Genomic DNA, 23,131 nt, shown 5'->3' on the forward strand with positions numbered 1-23,131 from the left:
TCGTTGGGTTTATGCTTATAGAAGGAAGTCCTGGGTACCTCCTTGCACAAGCAGAAGAAAACTCAAACTTCTGGTGCCTCTAATAGAAGCCCGAGCTCTGATTCTAGGAGAGATTTGTGTGGAGAAAAAATAATAATGCTAGACTGGTGTATGGTGGGAGAACATAAGGAGAGAGAGGGAGAGAGGTTTCACTGGTTGAAACATAATTAAATGAATAGACAATGATTGCAAAGAACGCTTTTTAAAAGAACCAGGTGTTTGTAAATTAAAGCTACCTTTTGCAGCTGACGCACAGACCTTATAATCCATCAAAGTATTGACCTTGGCAGCATGGTATGGATAATCTTTTTACAGGGATTAGAAGTTCAAAATACACTTCAGTTCCCAAGGTCCTGGATTTTCCCCCCTACCAGTGCTTAAGGCCTTTGTCTTCCTTTTGACAAGCAAAATAGCTCCCCTCCACTTAATGTTATTGCAGTAAATGTAATGGACAAATAAGTTTACTATAACAGAGGCAATACATCTGGATAGTAGCCTTCCAGACGCCAAGATTAAATGGGAAATCCAAATTGTTTTTCTGGTTTTAGACTGCAGTTCCATGAGGCTTTCATAGATATAAACCATAATAATATCAGTGTAATTTGCTCCCAAGCAATATTCCCTCTAATTTTCCACCAGGACTGAGTGGAAACCCTGCCCCATTCACACAAAGTTCCAGTCATGACTAGAACCAAATGAGCAGCAATACTAACTGTAGGTGCCCAGCACCACTACAGCGCTGTGCAACCGCGCAGCTTAGAGGGAATGTTGCTCCCAAGTGGATATGAAAGGAATGAGGTTACTAGTGTGGAAAAGAGGAGATCTTAGTACAGCTCTCAGCAAAGCTCCATTAGGCACGTTACACACTGGGACCTGCCTTCCGTGAAACATGAATAGGATTATGCTATTAACCTTGAACATGCTCCGTTTTGCATTGAAACATCAAGCTTATGATTTCAAGTATGTCTCCAGATCAGATACACCTCCAGGTCTGTTTGGTGTATCTGAGCAAGTGTTTATAAGTTTATACTGAATTACAAGCAAACTGAAAGACTGTGTATGTGTGCATGTGCACTTGTGTGTGTGTGTGTGTGTGCGCATGCGTGTGTATCCACCTGGGCATGTACAAAAGGAATTACATTTCATTATGCATAAATCAAGGTTGTTCTGCCTTAATTATTGGAAACAAAGAGAACTGATTACAAATGACTTGTTCTTTGTAATAAATTATAATAATAAATTATTTTAACACTCTGGTGTCTATCGCTGGTGGTCTTGGGCCAGTGGTGATCTCGCAACATGGCCTAATTTACCTACAACTCTAATGGGATAGATTGGATTGTGAGAAAATGATTGTTGGTAACATGCTCTGGTTTTAGGTGGCTTTCCATACAGTTATGTGGAAAATAGACAAAAATAACTCACATTAAGTATTAGAGGAAATTCTCATTCTCTCATCAAAATTAACAATAATGTACACGAGCACAGAAGTAGCAAAATGTCTCAGCTATAAAATCATGGCTCCCTAATTCAGAATAACCTGGCAGGATAGCTCAGTGGTTTAAGTATCTGTCTGCAGAGCCAGAGGTTGGAATTCAGTTCCCCACTGTGCTTCCTGCAAGTAGAGACAGCCTTGTGGTGTTGGGCAAGCTGTACATTTCTAGGGTGTCCCCAGAAGAAGGGAATGGTAAACTACTACTGTGTATTCTCCACCTAGAAGCCCCTGAAAAGCATCACCGTAAGTCAGAATTGAAGTAGGATAGGATAAGCCTATGCTGGACCAGATCAACGGTTTAGCCATGGCAACTAGTGGCCAGCAGATGCCACTCAGAGGTTCACCAGCAGAACAAGATGTAACTCATGCAGGATGTAAACAGCTTTCTTTGTGATGACTGAATATGTATGTGTGTGTGTGTTTGTTTTGCAAAGAACTCTTACTATTATTTTTGCAGGTTTGGGGGTGGGGGGGAAACAGTGCCATGAAAGATGGTTGAAAGTCATATCATTTTATAGGTGCTCCAGGGGCAAGTGTCTGGTCATCAAGTTGCTGTAGAGAAACTGAAGAAAGCGGCTGAACTGCTTTTTGACACTAGAGGAGAACTGCTACCTGACAAAGATGAAATCCAGAATACAAGAGGTAAAATATTTTTCCCTTCGAAGAGGAGCCATGTTGGAAAGGAATCTGTTGAGTTTTGGAGATTTTTTAATTGCCTACAACATTGCCATATGTACATGGAAGATGCCACATCACAATGACTTCAGGAATTGTAGTCGCCGTGATCAGCCATGGCAAAGAGCCAGTGAGAAACTCAATTCTCACTCATGTGCAAATATGCAGGAATGAAGAATATATTACATTTCAGTGAGTGGCATCAAACATGCAAAATACTTGCAAGAGAACTGATCCAAAATAGGGCAGAAGATATTTACCACATGAACTGCTCCTCAAATTAGTGGTTTAAAGACATACTTCTCAACCGTTAATTAGTTTCAGTAGTGAATATCCGCTTGTGCAAGTAACGACACATAAAGCTCACCAACTGAAGTGAAATAAACATTTCCTACTTCTGTCCGAGGGTACCGGTGGCTCCCATGTGGGGGCCACAGGATGAGGGGTGAGAAGTCTTTAATTACTGAAAATTACCACCAACAGGATGACTTTATAGGTGGTGGAATTTTTAAGCAATTAAAGATTTCCTTCCCCATCCCACAGCCCTATGGTTTCCCAACTGTGAAAAGGATTGGACCCATCTGTCAAAGGAGGATTAAATGCAGGCCATCCTTGATATGGAAGGCAGAAGAGTCCAAAGATATTTCCCTTTTATTCTATTTAATCATGTTTTTTTGGGGGGGGGGGCACAAAATATTGTGCCAGTTTAAAGATTAACATATTAGTTTATTGGAGAAATTGGATTTTCATCTGCAAAACCAGCATGGAAACAAATCCATTCATTTTTGAGGTGCCACGATAATATGTGCCCCCTTTTCCCCCCAATGTAGAACGTTCTGTTTTTGATTTCTCTAGAAAAAGCATTGTATTGAGCAGGATAGGGAAGATTTCCACTGAGCCTGAGGAACAAAGTTTGTCTGGGAGTTCATGGACTAGAGATTTGGCTTTGTCAGAAACAATTCCTTATATTCATTACCATGCATCTATTGACATTTCCTTTCTTATCCTTCCTTCAGATACAATTGTAGATAAATTTAACCACTTATCCAAAGCAGTGAATGATCGCAATGAGAAACTCCAGATCACTCTGACACGTTCATTAAGCGTTCAGGATGGATTGGATGAAATGCTTGATTGGATGAATGGTGTTGAGAAGAGTCTTGAGGACCAAGGTCAAGTGCCTTTGAATTCTGCTGCTCTTCAGGATGTGATCAGTAAAAGTAAAGTAAGTGGAATTTTAATGGAGCAAACTTTTCTCAATATACTGGGCTTCATGCTTGAATGGGACCTTTTTTTAAAAAAAAAAAAGATACATTTTAAGAAAATTTGTTTTGAATCATTAGCCGCCTCTGGTATTTGAAGAAGATGCAGGCCTTTATAGAGCTATCTTTTGTTGATTTGAGGCACAAACCTTCCTACTACTCATAAAGACATCTTCTGATTAAGTGACTGATGTGTTAATATGCTAATATGATAGAAAATCCAAGATGGAAGACATCTCAAAGTTGGTCATCAGCTGCACTGATCTCCATGCAGACTGCTGGTAGACTGAATACACTGGTAGGATCAGCATAATGAGAATAGCAGTGGCTGCACAATATAATCATGCCAACTCCATCTAATAACTATTCTTTGAAGTGCTTCCCATTTTAGTTCAGAGTCTGTGGCTTCCATTGCTTTAGAAGCTTGACTTTGGAAAGCAGTTATTTACATTTGCCAGCAATCACTTTACCCTCTTGGAGATGCATATATTTATCTTGAATGTCTTCTCACACTTCTTTATTTCAGGCACTAGAGCAGGATATTCAAGGTCGTCAAAGCAGCTTGAATGCCATGAAAGAAAAAATGAACAAATTCATGGAAACAGCAGATCCATCTACTGCATCCTCTTTGCAAGCTAAAATGAATGAACTTTCTGAACGGTTTTGTGAAGCAAGTAATAAACACAAGAAAAAACGTGAACGAATGGAAGGATTGAAAACAAAGGTGGAATTGTTTGAGTGCCTGTCTGATAAACTTCAGTCATTCTTGGACAAGAAAACTCAGGCTTTCAGTGAGGCTGACATCCCAGGAAAGGATGTTACTGAGATGTCCCTATATGTGCAGGTATGGAAAATTTACAGCGATTGGGGTGATATATGCCTCCCTATTGGGCACATAGTAGCACATATGGTAAGCGGGTATTGTCATTCCATCTGCAATAATAAGGGGAACTGCTGAGCTTGAGGACCGGATTCTTAACACCAGGCCATGTGGCTGAGAATGAAGCAATCACTTTCTTGTCCATTTTGTAGGAAACTAGCACAGAATTGAAAGAACAGAAGAAAGATCTTGAAGTTTTGCAACACCTCATTGAAGAACTTTCTGCTCATGCTCTTCCTGGGGACAAATCTTTAGTATTGGAGAAAGTAAATGGCCTATCAAAAAAGTTTAAGGAAATGGAACAGACCATACAACAAAAGTAAGTATAGTAATGGAATTTTAGAATAGTGATATAACATGATAGTGATAATAAAGGCAATGAAAATGGATCAGAGCTCTCAGAGGATAAAAAGATTGTTTATTGATTGATTGCCTGCCTTTTAATTAATGTATCTTCACTTAGTTGAATCCTGTATTCAAATCCTTGCTCAGCCATAGAAGCTCACTGGGTATTTGGATCTGGTAAAACTATTCCTTAAATAGCTCTCTTACCTTGAAAGTCCTGTAGTGGTCGCTGTCTGTCAGTTCTGACTTGACAGCATATAACATAATATCTTCATTTAATTACAATAAAGTAAAATTGCATGTTATTAAGATTTCATTGCAACTGCCTTTTTGAGATTGTCTTTAATATTTCCTGGTGGAAGGATTCTCTACTGTGGTGAAACACATTGCAGGTAAAACAACCTCAGTAATAAAATGTATACCTTTGTTTTGCAGTTTCACTCAGATTAAAGGTTTCCTATACAAACCCTGCACTCTTGGTAAATTTAAAGCCTCACCAGTTGCATTGATGAAATAATTAGAGTTCCTAATTATATTCTCCCAGATTCAGAAAAACAATTGCAATGTATTTTGCTATTTATAAAAGGAAGATGAGCTGATAGCTTGTAATTACCTTGCAGAATTTAAAAACAGTGATGGCAAAATAAAAATGTATAGAGAAATGTTATTTGTTGGGCTGAATTTATTTATTTATTTGTTTGTTTATTTATTTATTTATTTATTTATTTATTTATTTATTTATTTATTTATTTATTTATTTGATTTGATTTGATTTGATTTTTATCCCGCCTATCTGGACCAACGGTCCACTCTAGGCGGCTTACAGTATAGAATCAGAAAATAAAAACAGTATCAAATACATAATACAGTAATACAAAATAAATAAAAATAGAAGAGTAAAGGAAAATCAAGAATTGGCTGGAGGGAAGGCCTGGGTAAACAACCATGTTTTTAATTGGGTTTTAAAAATGCCCAGTGTAGGGGCCGCACGAATCTCTGGAGGGAGATTGTTCCAGAGGCGAGGAGCCACCGCCGAGAAGGCCCGGTTTCGTGTCTTCTCCTTCTGGGCCTCTCTCGGCGTCAGGCTCCTCAGCCTCACCTCCTGAAGAGCCTGAAGAGCTCTGTGGTAATCTGCATGGAAACTCAAGCCTTCTAAGGCCCCATTCCCACCACGCTCCTTTGTGACCCTCACTCAAGAGCAGTATTGATGGCCTACAGGTGGAAGTAGAAATTGGCAACTTCTCTGTCTATACATAAATACACTAGGCATGTCAAAGAACCTAATTCACTGCAACATAACTAATGTCATAGGTTTACCTTGAAGAGGGCTGTGCCTATGTAATCCTGGGTGCAAGGATACTGTATCTCTCATAAGCCATATTATTTTAAACAATATAGGGAAGAAGATGTGTCCTCCTGCCAGCAACAAATGGATGCATTCAAGCTTGATGTAGGGTCTTTAAAGCAATGGATAGACAACATGACTGAAAGAATTCCAGATGTGCACTCCTCTTTAAACACGGACACTTTAAAGAAACACCTGCAAAGCACCAAGGTAATATATTTCTTGTAGTTGCAGGCAATGTTTCATTTAATAGGATTCGCATGTTAATCCTTTAAGCAGTGCTCTCTGAACTGACGTTGTTGTTTTGACCTCAGAAACTAAGAAGATTAAAGTAGGGTGCACAATAATGTTTTTTATTACATTAATGTAACATGGTCATTACATTTCAGAACCCCATATGTGTAAGGTGTTCATTTTCCATTCTCTCTGAAAAAGAGAGACACTCGGTGAGTATGAAAGGATAAATCATTGCAATGAAACCCTCCACTGGAGGGAATGGCAAAGTCATTGCAGGTGGGGCAATTGCATGATATAGGTGTGATTCAGTCAATCCATGTTTCTAGTGAGGAAATTGGCATAGTTTGTATAGCTAAGGCAAGAAGCTATATGTCATAATAAGGTTATTGCTGGCCATGTTCTTCAGAATAGAAATAGATATTGTCTCTTTTTGATGTTTAGTTAGTAGATAAAAATAACAATATCTTCCTCTCCTAGAATTTGGAAGATGAATGGAATTTAAAAGCACCTGATGTTCAGAAAATGATTAGCAGAGGAGCAGTATTATGCAACCTGATTAATGCTGTGACTTCTCCAGCAAAGTCAAAAGGAGTAAAACCAAGTACGTGTAATGAATATGCTTAATAATTAATATTCATTAAAAACTGTATCAAAGTAGAATGAAACTGTTAGACAGATACATTTAAGAAATGTTTCCCAAATGAATGCTATGTATGTTAGAAAGAATATCTGACTGTCAGATTGGTATTTGTACTGAAGCAATATTGCTGTCTTGAAAGAGTGAAATATGTGCTCATTTGCTCATTACATTGTTTAATCGCATCTGTATTGATTTCATAATGACGAGTGGAAGTGTCCTGGGTTTTACGCTAGTGATAATTCTTTTCACAGTGGGGGGGGTATATGGAAACGTCTCGTAATTGTGTCATGAGAACATCTTGCTTATTTGGTTAACTTACTTTTTCTCATCATTTTCCAGCTGCCATTAAGCTAGCACTCACCTTTCAGCTGATGGTGGGGGATGAATGCTTGGCCTTCTCCAAGACAACCATTAATTCTGCTCCATTAAATAATTATCTTCAGACTTTCTGCTTACACAGACATCCAGCAGGTTCTATAGAACACTCTCATTCACTTCATAAATAATGGGCACATATATACTTCATGAAATAGGCTTTGGACCTATGAGATATGGGCGTTTTTGTAGCCAGTGTTGTGGTGCAGAAATTGGTGAACTGAAAGCAAAGTGATAATTGCACAGTGGCAGTGTTTATGCCAGAATTTAAATTAATGTAACCTTCCATGCAACATGTATTGGTCCTAAATATTTTGCACTCCATTCCACAATGCAGAGATCATAAACCCAAAGCTGAATGAGACTATTGTGAACTGGAACGATAGGACAGCTTTCATTCTATATTGTGTACATGTTTCCCAGAGCAAGATTTGTGCATTCAATTCAGAGGTGGCTTTGCAGGGCACAGATATGATGTGCTGATCTCAAACATTCAGAATCAGCAGCCAAAAAAGCAATCAGAACCCCAGTTTCAAGGAGCAAATGATAGAAGCACGTACCTTTCACAGCGAGTAACATGTATATTTTATGTTTTGGGTAACTTCTCATACAAGAAAGCTGGCTGGAGAGCACAGTGGTTTAGGTATCTAGCTGCTGAGCCAGAGTTTGGGAGTTCAGTTCTCCACTGTGCCTTCTGGGAGAAAAGCCAGCTCATGTAGTCACGGGTAAGCTGCACAGTTCCAGGGCACCTCCAGAGGAAGAGAATAGTACTGTAAACTACTTCTGAGTACTCTCTACCTAAGAAACCCTGGAAAAGGTTGCCATTTGTCAGAATTGTTATTATTTTATAATATGATTTCTGATGCTTTGCACTGATACTTTGTAGTAGTGATTCCTAAGAGAGCAGTCTTGCACCAACCTATTCAAAATTAAATCCCATTGAATTCAGTGTACAGGTATCTTATTTAAATTATAGGATTACAGCCAGACATTTTACCACCCTTTCATCATGTGACTTTGTCACCCTCTCATCATGTGACTTTATCTCTATTTACAATCATACCAGTTGTGAAACTGTTTAAAAGAAGAATAGTTTGCTATTATGATTACCCTATTTAAGCTGTTCTTAATTTGTTTAGATCAGTATGGCCCGGTTGATAACAGCTACAAACTTTAGAGAATGGGTCTGAAGGCCCTGTTCAGCAGTTGGTTCAACTTGAGTTATTCTGTAAATGTCAGTTCTCTGTACATTGGGACTAATAGCTATTTAGGGGTCTTTTTAAATAAACTAAATTAAGAATGTTAAACATTTGGACCATGAAAAAAAGTACATACCATATTTGCCGGCGTATAAGATGACTTTTTTGCCCTGAAAAACATGCCTCCAAGTGGGGGTCGTCTTATACGCCAGGTGCACTTCAGAAGCAGCCGCCACTGCCGGCCGGGGAGGAAGGCAGGCGGGCAGGTCGTCGGTTGGTCCGGACGGAGGGATGGAAGCAGAGCCGGCCATGCCTGAGTGGCCATAGCCTGCCGCCCCATGGCGCTGAGCCAGCTGCCTGCTCGCCCGCCCGCTGCCGAGAGCCACTTGCCCTCCTCCTCTTCCTCCTCTGCCGCCACCCACCCAGCTGCTTGCCCTCCTCCTCACCGCCCGCCCAGCCGCTTGCCCTCCTCCTCGCCTTCCTCCTCCTCCTCCGCTCACCCGCCCACTTGCCCTCCTCCTTGCCCTCCTCAATGCCGCCTGCCCGGGCACTTGCCCTCGCCCTCCTCTTCCTCCTCCGCTGCTGCCTGCCTGGCCGCTTGTCCTCCTCCTCTCCCTTATCTTTCTAAACTCCCACCATTTCCCTTCAGAAATATGCAAACTATATTTTGTGGAAATGTTGGGGGGTCGTCTTATACGCCCAGTCGTCTTATACGCTGTCAAATACGGTATGTTTCCTGTCTATTTGGTACATGAATATGCAGATAATTCTTGGACCTAAATGAGAGAGAACTAGGTAAGACGCATCTCTTGTGATAGAAAACACTCCATTTGACCAACATATAGAGCTCTTTAGTAGGGCAATTTTGCTGCCTTCTGGTTCTCTGCAGGAGAATCTTTTCAATAATGGGTCCCTACCACAAAGTTCTCAAACTATGGAAGAACTAGATTCTGAGGTTCCCCAGTCTTTTTGGCAACCAGATTCCTTCACCACCAAAATATTGTAAGAATTGGAATCATAATACACACTCCTTTTGAGCCCACTCATAATTTTATTTATTAAAAATCATACATTGCTTGAAGTTGGCCGTATGGGTAAAGCTCTTGTAATGAGAGGGATAGTATGTGTGGCAGTTGCTTTAGCTTTTTGCAGTGTTTCTTTGATTAGTCACCAGTTTTATGTTAAAAGCGAAGAGGAGGCAGTGTTTGCCACCCATTTAAATTTCTCTGCAGTATCTCTGAGGGCCAAAATGATGAGAAAGGAAGCTTCACAGTCAGAAGCAGAGCTGATCTGAGCAGTAAAGAAGGTGTGGTTTTCCTCCAAAGTCTTTCACAGCTTTGCAAGTTCCAAATTAGCTTGCTTTTGTTTGGTAGGAGATTATTAGGAGGAAACAATGGGATTTGCTTGCATGTTGTCTGTGTAAGCACATCATCTTCAAAGATTCTCTTTGTGAGGGATAATGTGCCACTGTCATCTTGTTTGTTTTGGTGCTTGGCAAGATCCGTTACGTAACAGTCTGATTCTCATAAATACAAGTGTTGAGTTCTTAATACTTCTCACACCACTGTTCCTGAAACAATCCGGTATATATTGTCTGCAGCTACGGCTGGGGAAAATTGATTATGTAAGGTACAGATCTTTGTGCAAAGTAACTACTTCCAAGTAAATATTTAAAGAAAAAAAATCTCCCAGTATTTTCATATGTCAGTGGATGCAATTATATATAGATATACTAAAACACTCATAGACATATTTCAAAAAATGACCGTTTGGCACAATCGGACATAACATGGAGAGGTTTGTGATTGGATCTGCTGTGGCTTTTTAAAAGCTTTAAGAAGGTGAGGGCACAGAGTGGGAAGAAAAGCCAGTATGACAGGAGATTGTTTTTCCCTGTGCTGGTGGTATCTGTAAATTTAGCCCCAGTGGGGTGGTTTTAATGAGGAAAATGGTACAAAGAGTTAATCCCTGCATGGCCAATGACATGGTCTCCAATGGACAGAAAAATCCTCTTACATGCCTGCTTCTAAAAGCCAATGGAGGATGGATGCCGTTTCACATCAGTCTGTGAGGAAAGTGCTTCAAGTACTGACAGTAAAGATGCAATGAATATATGCAAATATTTTTCTTCCGAACGAAACGGGGTGCCTCAACAAACCAAGATGCTCATTGAAAAATGTCTAGTGAAAGATTTTTTGCTCCTGCATGAAAGCAAAAAAACCAGCACTGATTTCCATTAGTAGCAGCATAAGCAGAGAAAGAATATACAGTATTTGGGGGGGAAAAAACCATGAGTTTTGTATACAAAACTGTGTATTTTACTCAGAATACAAGACCTTTTATGCAAAATGTAAGCTTTTGGTGCAAAATGAGACCTGCTTGTGCAAAAACTCTTCTACAAATTTTAAAACAGCCTTCCATGTCATTTCCTTCTTTCTCATACAGACATGCAGTTATAACACAGAAGCCAAGCAAACATACAACCCAACAGTGCCATGGAATTGCCATTTCAGTATTTTGAAAACAAGATATTGTTTGTCTCATTTTATATATTGCAGAAAGATAGTTCAGTGCATTGGTCCAGCCACAATGATTTTTATCAATCAGACATGTTTCTCTCTGTCCCCCCCCCAATTAATATATGCAAAGAAGGGGAATTATACATCCATGGAACAGTTCTTGTTTTGAAATTCCCTTTACATGGAAAATGTGAAAAATGCACAAAACTTCTCCTAATCTTACACAGTGAAAAGATGAAGATTTGCATCCCTAATTGGCAAAATCTGGATAAATAAAATGAGGACACTGAATTTCAAACTTCTCTATTTCAGCTGTAACTGGGACAGTGCTAAATGGCGAAGGGGCAGCCACAGGTACCCAGGATTTCCTGTCAAACAAAGGTAAGGGCTAGTCATGGCTGTCCTAAGGAAAGAAGCAGCCTTGGATGTTCACTGTTTTCCCCCTTTTAATACAGTGGGGTCTTGACTTGAGAACTTAATCCGTATTGGAAGGCGGTTCTCAAGTCAAAAAGTTCTCAGGTCAAATCTGCATTTCCCATAGGAATGCATTGAAAACCATTTGATCCGTATCTGCTCTTTTCCGTCCATAGAAACTAATGGGAAGCTGCTATTCCGCCTTCAACCACTAGAGGGGGATATTTTGTTTCTTTTTTTCTTAGGTCAAGAAAGGTTCAGGGAAGGCAGGGAAAATACAGTCCAGGCAGTACAGTACCAGGCAGTCTGAAGACTGTCTCCCAATCCACTCTCTAAATGCTGGGAGGAGTGAGGAAGCAGACAGGCACCCTTTTCACTGGCCAACAGTTAACTGAAAGTTCAAATTTTGCACTTTCCCTGCCTCCCACGTGGTTTCTTTTCAGTTCTTAACTCAAATCTAAGTATGTAAGTCAAGTCAATATTTTCCTATGAGAGCGGTTCTTAAGTCAAAATGTTCTTAACTCAAGTCGTTCTTAAGTCAAGACCCCACTGTAGTTCTTTCTCCTTGTAACACATTGTCAATATAAAAATTCCATTAACTTCAACTCTGTATGTCCAATGGGTGAAGGGGGAGTATCTGATAGTCTAGACAAGATCATTAGCTCCTGACTTCTCTTGCTTCTTGTCCATGAGCAAGTAATCATGTGTAACTAGCAGTGCTGTTATCTGTGACAGCTATATTTCATCGCTGTAGAGAATGACCTTATATATCAGATGTCCTGAGATAGTCTGTTTATAAACGCATAAAGCTGGTTATGCTAAAAAGCCAAATTAAAGGTCACATTGCAGATGTGTGGGGATTCTTACTATATAAACTTTGACTTTATAGCTGCTATGAGGAGAAAAGAAGCAGGGAGTTGATTTTCATTGGGAAAGAGACGTGGGGGTGAACCTGGGCTGGCTTTCTATCTCCACTTGAGGCAAGAAGACAGCTACTGCCCCACATACCATTGCTGCTACCTCCTGCCTGCTTCTCCGTCTGCCCCTACCTTCTCCTCTTGCTATTGCTTACTTCTATCTTCTCTTCCCTGCTACTGTTGCCATCTCCTTTTCTAACCCTAACCCCGACTCTTCACCTCTTCTCATCTCTTCACACAAACGTGCACATCCCATGCTGCAGCCGTCTCCATCTTATTTTCCTTCTGCCATCCCCTCTTTCCCATCTTCTGTTTCACCGATACCGCTCTTGCCTCTTCTCATCTCATTGTCTCTTCCTTCTCCTTCGCTTGTTTTAGGGACCGCAACACAGGAGTTCCATGGAAACCAGTGTAGTGCAAACTTCTCCCCACAGCCAGCTGTTTTCCAAGAGCGAGACTCAGAGAACCTCTCAGAGCCAGGCATTGCCTGTGGTCTCTCCAAAAGAATCACCTGTGCTGTGTTTCTACAGGTGCCACAGGTGGTCTACAAACAGTCAGTCAAAAATGCCTGCCTCTGAGAAATCCTCAAAGCTTGGCAGCTAGAAAATAGCCACTTTCAGAGAGCTGTGTAATGAAGGAGGAGGAGCGCTCCACTCTGTAGTGGGGGGGGAGGAGAAGTGGCAAATGTGCTTTTTTGTCCATCTGTCCTCTGAGATGCCTGTCTTAGGGCATGTTTGTTTGTTTGACTTATACTGCCCACCTGGCTGTGGTGGTTTACACATTAAACAAATATCTCATCAAAGCAGAATTTAAAGCAATAAACATAATAATTGTAAAATCAAAATGAAATACATACACATGAAGAAATGTAATTGAAAATAATTAAAATTATATGGGAGCAAGGTGGCAGGATATTGGGACACCAAATTGGAAGGACTTGGCTTTGCTTCAATTTCCTTTGAAGCCTGTATTGCATTTAAAATCGTAATCACCCCTGTTTTGGGGGTTCAGTCTTCACATTGGCTATGTTGCAATTGGCATTCCAGCCCACAGTCTCCCCTTCTTTCCCTCCTTCCTCTAGCCTTGTCTTTATTTTGGCTAATGGTAAGACTGGTCTTGTGACAAAGGGTTGAACCCATATTTCATAATTCTCAGTACTCCAGGCCATGGTGTTCAGCCTTCTCACATTCTTCACAATAATGTTTAAAAGACAATACAGTTGTGCCCCACTTAACGATTGCCCCGCATTACGACGAATCCACTTTACGACGATCATTTTGCGATTGCAAAACAATGGTCTAAATGGGGGAATTTCGCTTAGCGATGATCAGTTCCCTGCTTTGGGAACCGATTTTCGCTTTACGACGGTCAAAAACAGCTGATTGTTGGGTTTTCAAAATGGCCACTGGGTGCTTAAAATGGCTCCCCACTGTGCTTAGGGACAGATTCCTCGCTATACAGGCAGCGAAAATGGCTGCCGCATGGAGGATCTTCGCTGGACGGTGAGTTTTTACCGCATTGGAATGCATTGAATGGTTTTCATTGCGTTTCAATGGGGTTTTTAATTTTGCTTCACGATTTTTTCGCTTAACAGCGATTTTCCTGGAATGGATTATCGTTAACCGAGGCACCACTGTAATGTTATCTCAACTTTGGGAGATAATCCATGTAGCTTCCATTTTGGCTTTGTTTTCAGTCCCAAGTCAGATCCCTAAAGCAGTGGTCCTCAACCTTGGGCCTCCAGATGTTCTTGGACTACAACTCCCAGAAGCCTTCACCACCACCTCTGCTGGCCAGGATTTCTGGGAGTTGAAGTCAAAGAACATCTGGAGGCCCAAGGTTGAGGACCACTGCCCTAAAGCATCTAGCGTTGTCTCCTCTGACTGGCAAAACTGACAAGTTCTCCGCCTTGCTGTCTAAGACCATTTAAACAGAAGATAGCAAGGATTAAACTTGGAAATTCATGCATGCAGAGGACAGCCTTTTCCAATGATCTAAGGATCCTATGTAAGCAGAGTTTTCTGTTTACATAAAAACCTTGTGAGAACAACATCTGAATGGCAGCATCAGTAAATATACTCTCACTTCAGTTGATTTTTCTTATTAAACTAGATGCTAAAAGACATAAGGTGGCAATGATAGCGTAATAAACTGCATTTCAAAATCCTAAACTTAGAAATAAACACAATTTGGACTTTGTACAGAATATATCCTATGACCTGAAACATATCCTACCTTAGGTCCCCATTTCAGTTCTATGACCAGGTAATAAAAATTCATTTGATTTGATTTAAATATTTTCCCCTTTATCCATCACCAGCAATAGTGCAACCAAAATATGATTGTTATGAATTATTTCAATTACTATTTTATGGGAAGGGTTAAAGTGTATTGTATGTTCATCCTCAGCTGTTAAGTCCAATTCAAGGGATTTTTAAGAGGCAATCTTAAAATAGATCACCATCTCTCTCACAGAACTGACCACTGTCCAACAAAACATGTCAACTATACAACATAGTTATGATGATTTGGGAGCAGTGCTGAAGGAAAAAATATCTGAATTGGAATCGATGCTTTTAAATATGCAAAATATTCAAGAAGAGTCAAATTCAATGATAGACTGGTTACAGAAAATGGACACTGCTGCAGCTAAATGGGAAACAGCTCTTCTTGACACTGAAGCGGTTAAAGAACAAGTGGATCAACATAAGGTAGCTCTTCTTTCTGCTTCTTTTTTTCTCAAATCATTTAAGTAAAATTAATTTTTGATTTTAAATCGATATATGATATTGATAATGCATGTGCCAATACTGCTATTACGCTATCACTTTGTGTTGACCCTACAAAAGGGTTAAGAAGATGTCTCAGTGAAGTGTGTATTCTGCCAAATATGTGTGTTGTATGCTTTTTAAAGCCTAATATGTTCATTCTTGGTCAGCTGTTTGAAACAGAATTGAAGCAGAATGAAAATAAAGTGCAAGAGCTGAAGGACAGAGTCACAGAGCTCTTAGAGAAGAACCAAGAGTCTCCTGAGGCACCAAAATGGAAACAGATGTTGAATAAAATTGGTATGGTATTGAAGAAGTTCATTACTTCATTTGTTTCACCAGAATCAACACAACTGGCTTTATTTTAACACCTCAAACAACACTACACCTTGCATCATTCTGTATACCAGCCTTCTCTTACTTGCTGTTCTCCAGAATATCTCTGGAGGACAGTAGGTTTAGGAAAGCTGATCTCTATGACTACAATAATTACCTGCTGCAGTCCTGTCCCAGCTGGAGACTTTGCCTAAATTCCTGTATGCAGTTATATACAGTCATGGCCAAAAATATTGACACCCTTGCAATTCTGTCAGAAAATGCAACCCTTCTCTCAGAAAATTGTTGCAATTGCAAATGTTTTGGTACTCACATGTTCATTTCTTTGGTTTGTGTTGGAACAACACAAAAAACAGAGAAGAAAAGTCAAATCTGTTACAATCCCACACAGAAACCCAAAAATGCACTGGCCAAAAGTATTGGCACCCTGTCTAAATTGTAAGAACTAATTGCTTTTCAAGCATGTGATGTTCCTTTAATTTGTATTTAGACACACCTGTCACAAGTAAGAGGTGTGGGCAATATGGTAATCACACTTGCAACCAGTTAAAATGGAGAAAAGTTGACTCAACCTTTGTGTTGTGTGTGGCACTGAGGATGGAGAAAAGAATGAAGTGTAAAGAGTTGTCTGTGGATTTGAGAGAAATATTGTGGGAAAACATTGATAGCCTTTCCCCCCCTGCCTTTTTCTGTTCATATGTGGAAGCTCCGGTCACAAGCAGAAGCAAAATGTTGCGGCCGGAGCTGGTCGTAACTCGAAACGGTCATAAGTAGCAACGTTCGTAAGTTGAGGCACCACTGTATTCCTGTGCCCACTGTGTGCAATATCATCAAGAGGTTTACAGCCCACGGCACTGCAGCCAACCTCCCTGGAGGTGGACAGAAAAGCAACATTCCTGAAAAATTATAATGAATCGTGGATACAGAACCCAGATTAACTTCCAGACAAATTCAAGGTGATCTGCAGACACAGGGTACAACAGTGTCAGCTCGCACTATCCATCGCTATCTAAATGAAAAGGGACACTATGGTAGGAGGCCCAGGAGGACACCACTGCTGACACAAAGGCATAAAAGGCATAAAAAAGCAAGACGAGTATGCCAAAACTTATGTGACAAAACCACAGTCCTTTTGGGAGAACGTACTGTGGACAGATGAGACAAAAGGAGAGCTTCTTAGTCAAGGACATCATGGCACTGTTTTCAGAAAAAGAAATGAGGCATTCAAAGAAAAGAACATAGTCCCTACAATCAAACATGGTGGACGTTCAAAGATGTTTTGGGGTTGCTTTGCTTCTGGCACTGGGTGCCTTGACTGTGTGAATGGCATCTGAAATCTGATGATTACCAAAGAATTTTGGGCAACTTAGTGGCCAGTGTCAGAAAGCTGCATCTCCACCAGAGGTCATGGGTCTTCCAGCGGGACAATGACCCGAAACACACTTCAGAAAGCACTCAGAAATGGTTACAGACAAAGTGCTGGAGAGTTCTGAAATCCCATAGAACACCTGTGGAGAGATCTCAGAACAGCAATTGGGAGAAAGCATTCTTCAAATCTGAAGGCCCTGGAGCAATTTGCAAAAGAAGAGTGGTGCAAAATTCCAGTCGAGAGGTGTAAGAAACTCATTCATGGTTACAGGAAGCGATTGTTTTCAGTTATTTTTTCCAAAGGGGGTGCGACAAAATATTAAGTTAAGGGTGCCAATACTTTTGGCAAGTGCATTTTTGGGTTTCTGTGTGGGATTGTATCAGATTTGACTTTTCTTCTCTGTTTTTTTGTATTGTTCCAACGCAAACCAAAGAAATGAACACGTGAGTACCAAAACATTTGCAACTGCAACAATTTTCTGAGAGAAGGGTTGCATTTTCTGACAGAATTGCAAGGGTGCTGATATTTTTGGCCATGACTGTATACAAGTATTTATTTGGTAACTGAACATTGTGTTTTCCTTCCATTTCCTATTTAGTATGTGATATCTTGTCATTCATTAAAACATACTTTTGGGAGGAAGGGCGGCAAAATACTATGTTTGAAAAAAAAAGAAGCTGTAAATTTTCTTGGGAGTTGTTGGACTTCCAAATAAATGTTAGATTACAAATCACCGTGGATAGTGATAGATATTTATTAGAGATGGGGTTATTCATATTTGTATGTGAATGTGAATATCCCCGCATAGCTGAAGTTAACAAGGGTCTGACCCCTGGGGCCGGACCATCCACTCACATGTCCGGGAGTGGCCCCCTCTTCCTTCCAGTCGCTCTGGAGTGCTGCTTGTCTAGCCACCCAGCAGCCTTACCAGGAGACTCGTCCTCCCTCTGTCTGCCAGGAGTGGCTAGCCAGCCAGGAAGAGAAAGGCTTTTGGGAGCAATTGGAAGGATGAGTGGGGCTGCTGCCACCATCCACTGTGTGAGCAGACAGTCCACCCCCAGGGACTGGACCCTCATTAATTCCAGCTGCACCGAGATAATCGTATACGTATACTAATATTTATATAGTAAGAACTATTTTTAACTGGGCCCGGTTAAAAATAGAAAAACAATGGGGAAAAACTGAAAGGAAGGTAAAGAGCTGTCTGGAAAGTATCTCCATGAATTTGCACTTCAATTTGCATAAAAGAAGGGAAGGATTTCATTGATAACATGACTGTGTTATATAGGTGTATATTTGAAAATTACCACATTGAACCAGTTTTGGATGAAATTATATGCGAAACGTATGGAGCAGGATTGCTCCTGTTTCTCATGCTCATTGGGCATGTGTGTCTTTCATATGGATGTTCTGTTGTAATTGGCTAGCAAGATCTGGTGTCTAATCTTGGATAAACGGAATGGATAAACTCCTTTAATCAAGGATTATAATGGCTGTTATCTGCCTCCTAAGAGAAGAGCCAGCCTGTGTGGCCATGGGCAAGCTGCACAGTCCCAGACCACCCGCCAAAGAAAGGAATGGTAAACCATTTCTGAGGATATCAAGAATACCCTGGAAAAGGTTGCCATAAATCAGAATTGACTCAACAGCACATGATTTATTATTGTGTATTGAACTGTGTTAAAACATATAAGACCATTATGTAATATATAATTGAAAACACTATTTTCCCTTTGTCATAGATTCCAAATGGAAAGAACTCAGTCAGGTAACAGCTGACAGACAGAAGAAACTGGAAGAGTCATCAAATTATCTGACCCAGTTCCAGACAACTGAGACTCAATTAAAACAGTGGCTAGCGGAAAAAGAATTAATGATCAGTGTGCTGGGACCACTGTCAGTTGATCCAAATATGCTGAACACCCAGAAACAGCAAGTTCAGGTGAACATTTGATTCCACTGCATTTTATTTTGTAGAATTTGCATTTTTATTTCGTTTGTTGAAAATCTCACCAGTACATGAAATTTAGTTTGCTTTTTTCAATTTTAGAACCTGTTGGGAGAAATGTGGCATATAAATAAAACTAATAAATAAACAAACAAATAAATAATTCACAAAGTACATATCGTAGATTAAAGAATCATCATTTTTCTGGAAAACTGTACCGGCTCCATCCCTCAAAGGAGAGATAGTATATTTACACCTGAGTATTATTTCTTCATAGATGTGTTAACACTTGATTTTTCAACCCCCATGGAGCAGGCTGAAACATTCTAGGCCTGTAATCACATTTGGTTGGGGACTCCATGTCACCTGGACAGTTTTCTGCAGTGTTTGTAAGATTCAGCCATTTTCAGCACACCATGATACAAAGAAGCAGTATTGACACAACTCTAGTTGTCAGTAGGTTGCCTGTATTAAAAGCAAGAGCACTGGAATCCTCAATGGAGTCGGAAAATGCAGAAAGTATACAGTAAGCCTTATCCTTAATCCTGGTCCATATTATATTGCTGTCCCTATTGCTAACTTTCAGCACACTAGAATTTTCATTTTGGGTCAGAAAAGCACTTGTTAGATCTGAGAGAAGGCTTAAATGTAGCTATATGGCTTTCACTGTTTTTTGTTAGGATGGGAGTAAATAGGAAGAAAACACTATTAGACATACTTCATAATAGAGGAAATTCTTCTGACAAACTTAATTATGGGAGTGAAAAAATGAGGTGTAAACAAGGTCCAGAAATGAATGGGATTTAAGGCAGTCATGATTTCGTTTTAATCTATTTTTTTTAAAAATCATACCACTCTCTGTTATGGCTAAGAGTGGTATGATTTAAAAAAAAAGATTAAAAAGAAAGATTAGCACCTTTTTAATAATCCAACACAAATTTAACAGGTATGAAGCACACATTAATTTGGCAGTTTTCCAGATATCATGATTGGGGCCAAATTAAATCTTACATGGGCACAAACAAGGCCCCATTGTATCACTCCCTTGCAATGCTGTTGTGGAGTCTGTAGAGACATTTGAAGAGGAAAAATTGGGAGGTGCACTGTAGGTAGTTATGCTTTTCCCTCTAATTGATTCTTCTTCTAAACAACCCCCCATAGGTTTTTTCCCAGTTGGTTTCCAAAACCACAAGTGAGATCTGGCAGGGAGAAAACATATTTGGGAACATTACCTGGTTGGCTCAGCACCCTTAGAAGGCTTTACTCTTGCCTGCTTGCCAGTACTTCTTTCTGACTCCGGCATTGTTTATCATACTGGCAAACAAGGGTGCAGGAGGAGCCGTTTGTTGAAATAAGTTCTGCTGTCAGAATGCAAGCAGAATACAAAGTCTAGTTCACAACTCATTTCAATCTTCTGTGACATGCTTCACCTTTGTTTGGTTACTTCAAACATTAAGCAATTCACCTTATTTCAAAAAATGTCTGCTTCTGGATCCGTGTTTGCCAGTATGATTCAGTCACTTCAAATATTGCTTAATGTTTAAAGTGGCTGAAAAAAGGTGGGATTGAAAAACCAGACATTGTGTGGTGCTGTCTCACTGTAATTATTTTGATATTTTAAAAACTCTCCATATTATAAATGTGGGATATTGTGTTGCTCTATTCACAAGTCCAAGCACCAGGAAAAGGCCCAATATTTCCGCACATTACTGTTCCCATGTTGGCAGGAGGAAGAACGATGCCAAGCTTTACATAGCAAAGGCCAGCCTGAATGTTGATGACATCAATGGCAACAGTCAAGAGGGTCTACAGAATCCCCTCTTGTGTGCTCACTACCATTCACAAAGAGACTCCCAGCATGGGAAAATTCCAGAAGCTGACTCCTTTTTTCATCAGTTAATCATTTCTCACCCAAACACAAAGCAACTGTCATGGCTGTTTTTTGACAAGTGTAAAGCTTGACAGATTTGGTACAGAGCAAGAGCGGATTGTCTGCAACAACTGTACTAAATCTGGTGGTGACCTGAAGTCCACTTTTAAAGTCATAACTTTTTGGTTGTTGTGGGTTTTTCGGGCTCTTTGGCCGTGTTCTGAAGGTTGTTCTTTCTAACGTTTCACCAGTCTCGGTGGCCAGCATCTTCAGAGGACAGCTCTCTGTGCTCTGGTGTAGTTTGCTTGAGAGTAGAGTATTTATGGCTGTGAGATAGGCTTTTGTTCTTTTCAGGAGATGGGTGAGTAGTGTGTCTTGTTGTGGGTGTATTGTTGTGATAAGGAGGAGAGATTATCTGTCACAGTGATTGATGGGTGTCATTAGCAGGTCTTTTGTGTGTAGTGATCCCCTGTCCTTGTGGCTGAGTAGAGTTTGTTGACCTTTTGCACGCTGTATCTTTCAGAGCTGGGAGCCAAGTTTTGTTGAGTTTCAAACTTTCCTCTTTTTTGCTGAAGTTCTGCTGGTGCAGAACATGGCCAAAGAGCCCAAAAAACCCACAACATCCATTAGATCCCGGTTGTGAAAGCCTTTGCGTCATAACTTTTTGTTTGAGCTGCCCACATTTTTAGAATTGCCTTATAGAATGTTGATTTGCTCTGTCAGTGCAAGATCACTCCTGCATTGCTGGAGCTGAAAAAGAATGCATGGATTATAGCAGTAGGTGAGCAGGTGTCTGGACCAGACTGAATATAGGCGAATATACCTTTTATATGACACAGACAGAACACTTTTTTCTGTTTTTTATAACCCAGAGCTATTTCATACTCAACATATTAGGATGCTAAAGTGTATATTACCAATTTGCGATAGGCATTTTCTTTTATTTTTCTGAAATGTTTACATCCTTTCTCTTACCAGATTTTACTCAAAGAGTTTGATACTCGAAAGCCCCAATATGAACAGTTAAGTACAGCAGGACAAGGAATACTGGAAAGACCGGGTGAACACCCACCATCTCATGAAACAGTGAAGCAACAGCTAGCCGCTGTAACACAGAAATGGGGTGACTTAACTGGACAGCTAAGTGACCGACATGGCCGAATTCACCAGGCCATTGTCAAAAGCACAGAATATCAAAACTGTCTGAGAAGCCTTTCTGAAAAATGTAGTGCCCTGGATAATAAACTCAGTCAGAGTCTGGCTGTAAGTACAGAACCTGATGCTGTGAAGCAGCAGCTTGAATTGGCGCGAGAAGTGAAAGAAGAAATAGAAAAGGAAATGCCGAACATAAATACTGCTCAAGTTTTGTGTGAGGAATTGTCAGCGTTGGTAGCTGAAGATTACTTGAAAGCAGAACTTTCTAGGCAACTAGATGGTGTCTTAAAACCCTTTAAGGATATGGAACAAAAAGCAGGTTAGTGGCAAAATGAAAGAAGAAAAGCAGGAACACACAGCACTGGGGAAACTAATTTTTTTAAAAAAAAGAATACTGATTTCTCAAAATTCAAAGTATAATTATCACGGAAACAGTTTAAAGACATGGCTAGGAAGATGTGTACTGACATCTAAGGGCTAGTGTTTATAGATGCATGGTAGTGATGATGGTTGGGAATGCCCACATTTTTCTTGCCTGTATTAAACCCATAGATCTCTTATTTCATTGACACTAGTGGTACTCATGCTCATCAAGGAGTGATTCTCCTATCATGAGTTACTGTTTTCTTGTTGCTCCTTAGAGTAGGGACAGAATTGAGGCAAACTGATTACGTATTTCACTCACCTAGTTATATTGTCTTATATATATTGCAACAGTTTCAGGCAAACTTTGCTGGAAGCTCTAACACAACAGTCCCCAACTATTTTAGCCCCGCGGACCTGCTGGGAAAGGTGGGGCACCCCCCTGCACTTATGTGTAAAAGTGTGTGCGTACTCTCACGCAGGCGCACTGGCGCTCATGCACAAAGGGCAGTGCAGCACTCGTATGGGCATGCATGCGTGCGCAGGCACAAACGGGCTGTGCAGGGGGGGTGCGGTGGGAGGTCTCTCTCCGCGGCTCAGTCCAGCTCAGGCCATGGACTGGCACTGGACCGCGGACCAGGGTTTGGGGACCTCTGCTCTAGCATATTGAGAAATAAGTCACAGCATAGGAAGAAGTCCTGAGTTTCAGTCTCAGCCAAAGGGTTCCTGTGAGATGATCCATAGCATCATAAAAGAGTTTGAAGTGATCTTTGACTGTACTTTCTTTCACTGGGTTTTGAGGTAGTGTTCAGGTTTTGTAGTAAATCTCACATTTGTCCTGTTTTTACAGAGGTAGTTGGGAGATACGTCTTGATATTAGTGATTATACCATGCTGGGCATATGGCTAGCTCTTGCCTCTGAAGATTGACCTGTTGTGAAGTGTTTTGTTCTTCCGGATATTTATATGTTTTTATATACT

At 40.4% G+C, this 23,131-nt stretch overlaps 1 protein-coding gene across 17 annotated transcripts in view; it reads left to right on the forward strand.

Moving 5' to 3' along the window:
- DST (dystonin) overlaps positions 1 to 23,131 on the forward strand; it is a 397,214-nt gene that overhangs the window by 264,550 nt on the left and 109,533 nt on the right. For all 17 annotated transcript variants that reach the window (XM_073000291.2, XM_073000297.2, XM_073000283.2 and 14 more), the window contains 11 exons: positions 2,053 to 2,176; positions 3,226 to 3,434; positions 3,998 to 4,315; positions 4,504 to 4,670; positions 6,095 to 6,251; positions 6,756 to 6,879; positions 11,324 to 11,392; positions 14,818 to 15,053; positions 15,281 to 15,410; positions 18,558 to 18,757; positions 21,612 to 22,107. In XM_073000291.2, the coding sequence (XP_072856392.2) occupies positions 2,053 to 2,176; positions 3,226 to 3,434; positions 3,998 to 4,315; positions 4,504 to 4,670; positions 6,095 to 6,251; positions 6,756 to 6,879; positions 11,324 to 11,392; positions 14,818 to 15,053; positions 15,281 to 15,410; positions 18,558 to 18,757; positions 21,612 to 22,107 (2,230 nt within the window). The remainder of the gene's footprint in view (positions 1 to 2,052; positions 2,177 to 3,225; positions 3,435 to 3,997; positions 4,316 to 4,503; positions 4,671 to 6,094; positions 6,252 to 6,755; positions 6,880 to 11,323; positions 11,393 to 14,817; positions 15,054 to 15,280; positions 15,411 to 18,557; positions 18,758 to 21,611; positions 22,108 to 23,131) is intronic.

The sequence above is a fragment of the Pogona vitticeps genome, chromosome 1 (assembly GCF_051106095.1).
Source record: "Pogona vitticeps strain Pit_001003342236 chromosome 1, PviZW2.1, whole genome shotgun sequence".
In the NCBI taxonomy this organism is placed as follows: Eukaryota; Metazoa; Chordata; class Lepidosauria; order Squamata; family Agamidae; genus Pogona; species Pogona vitticeps.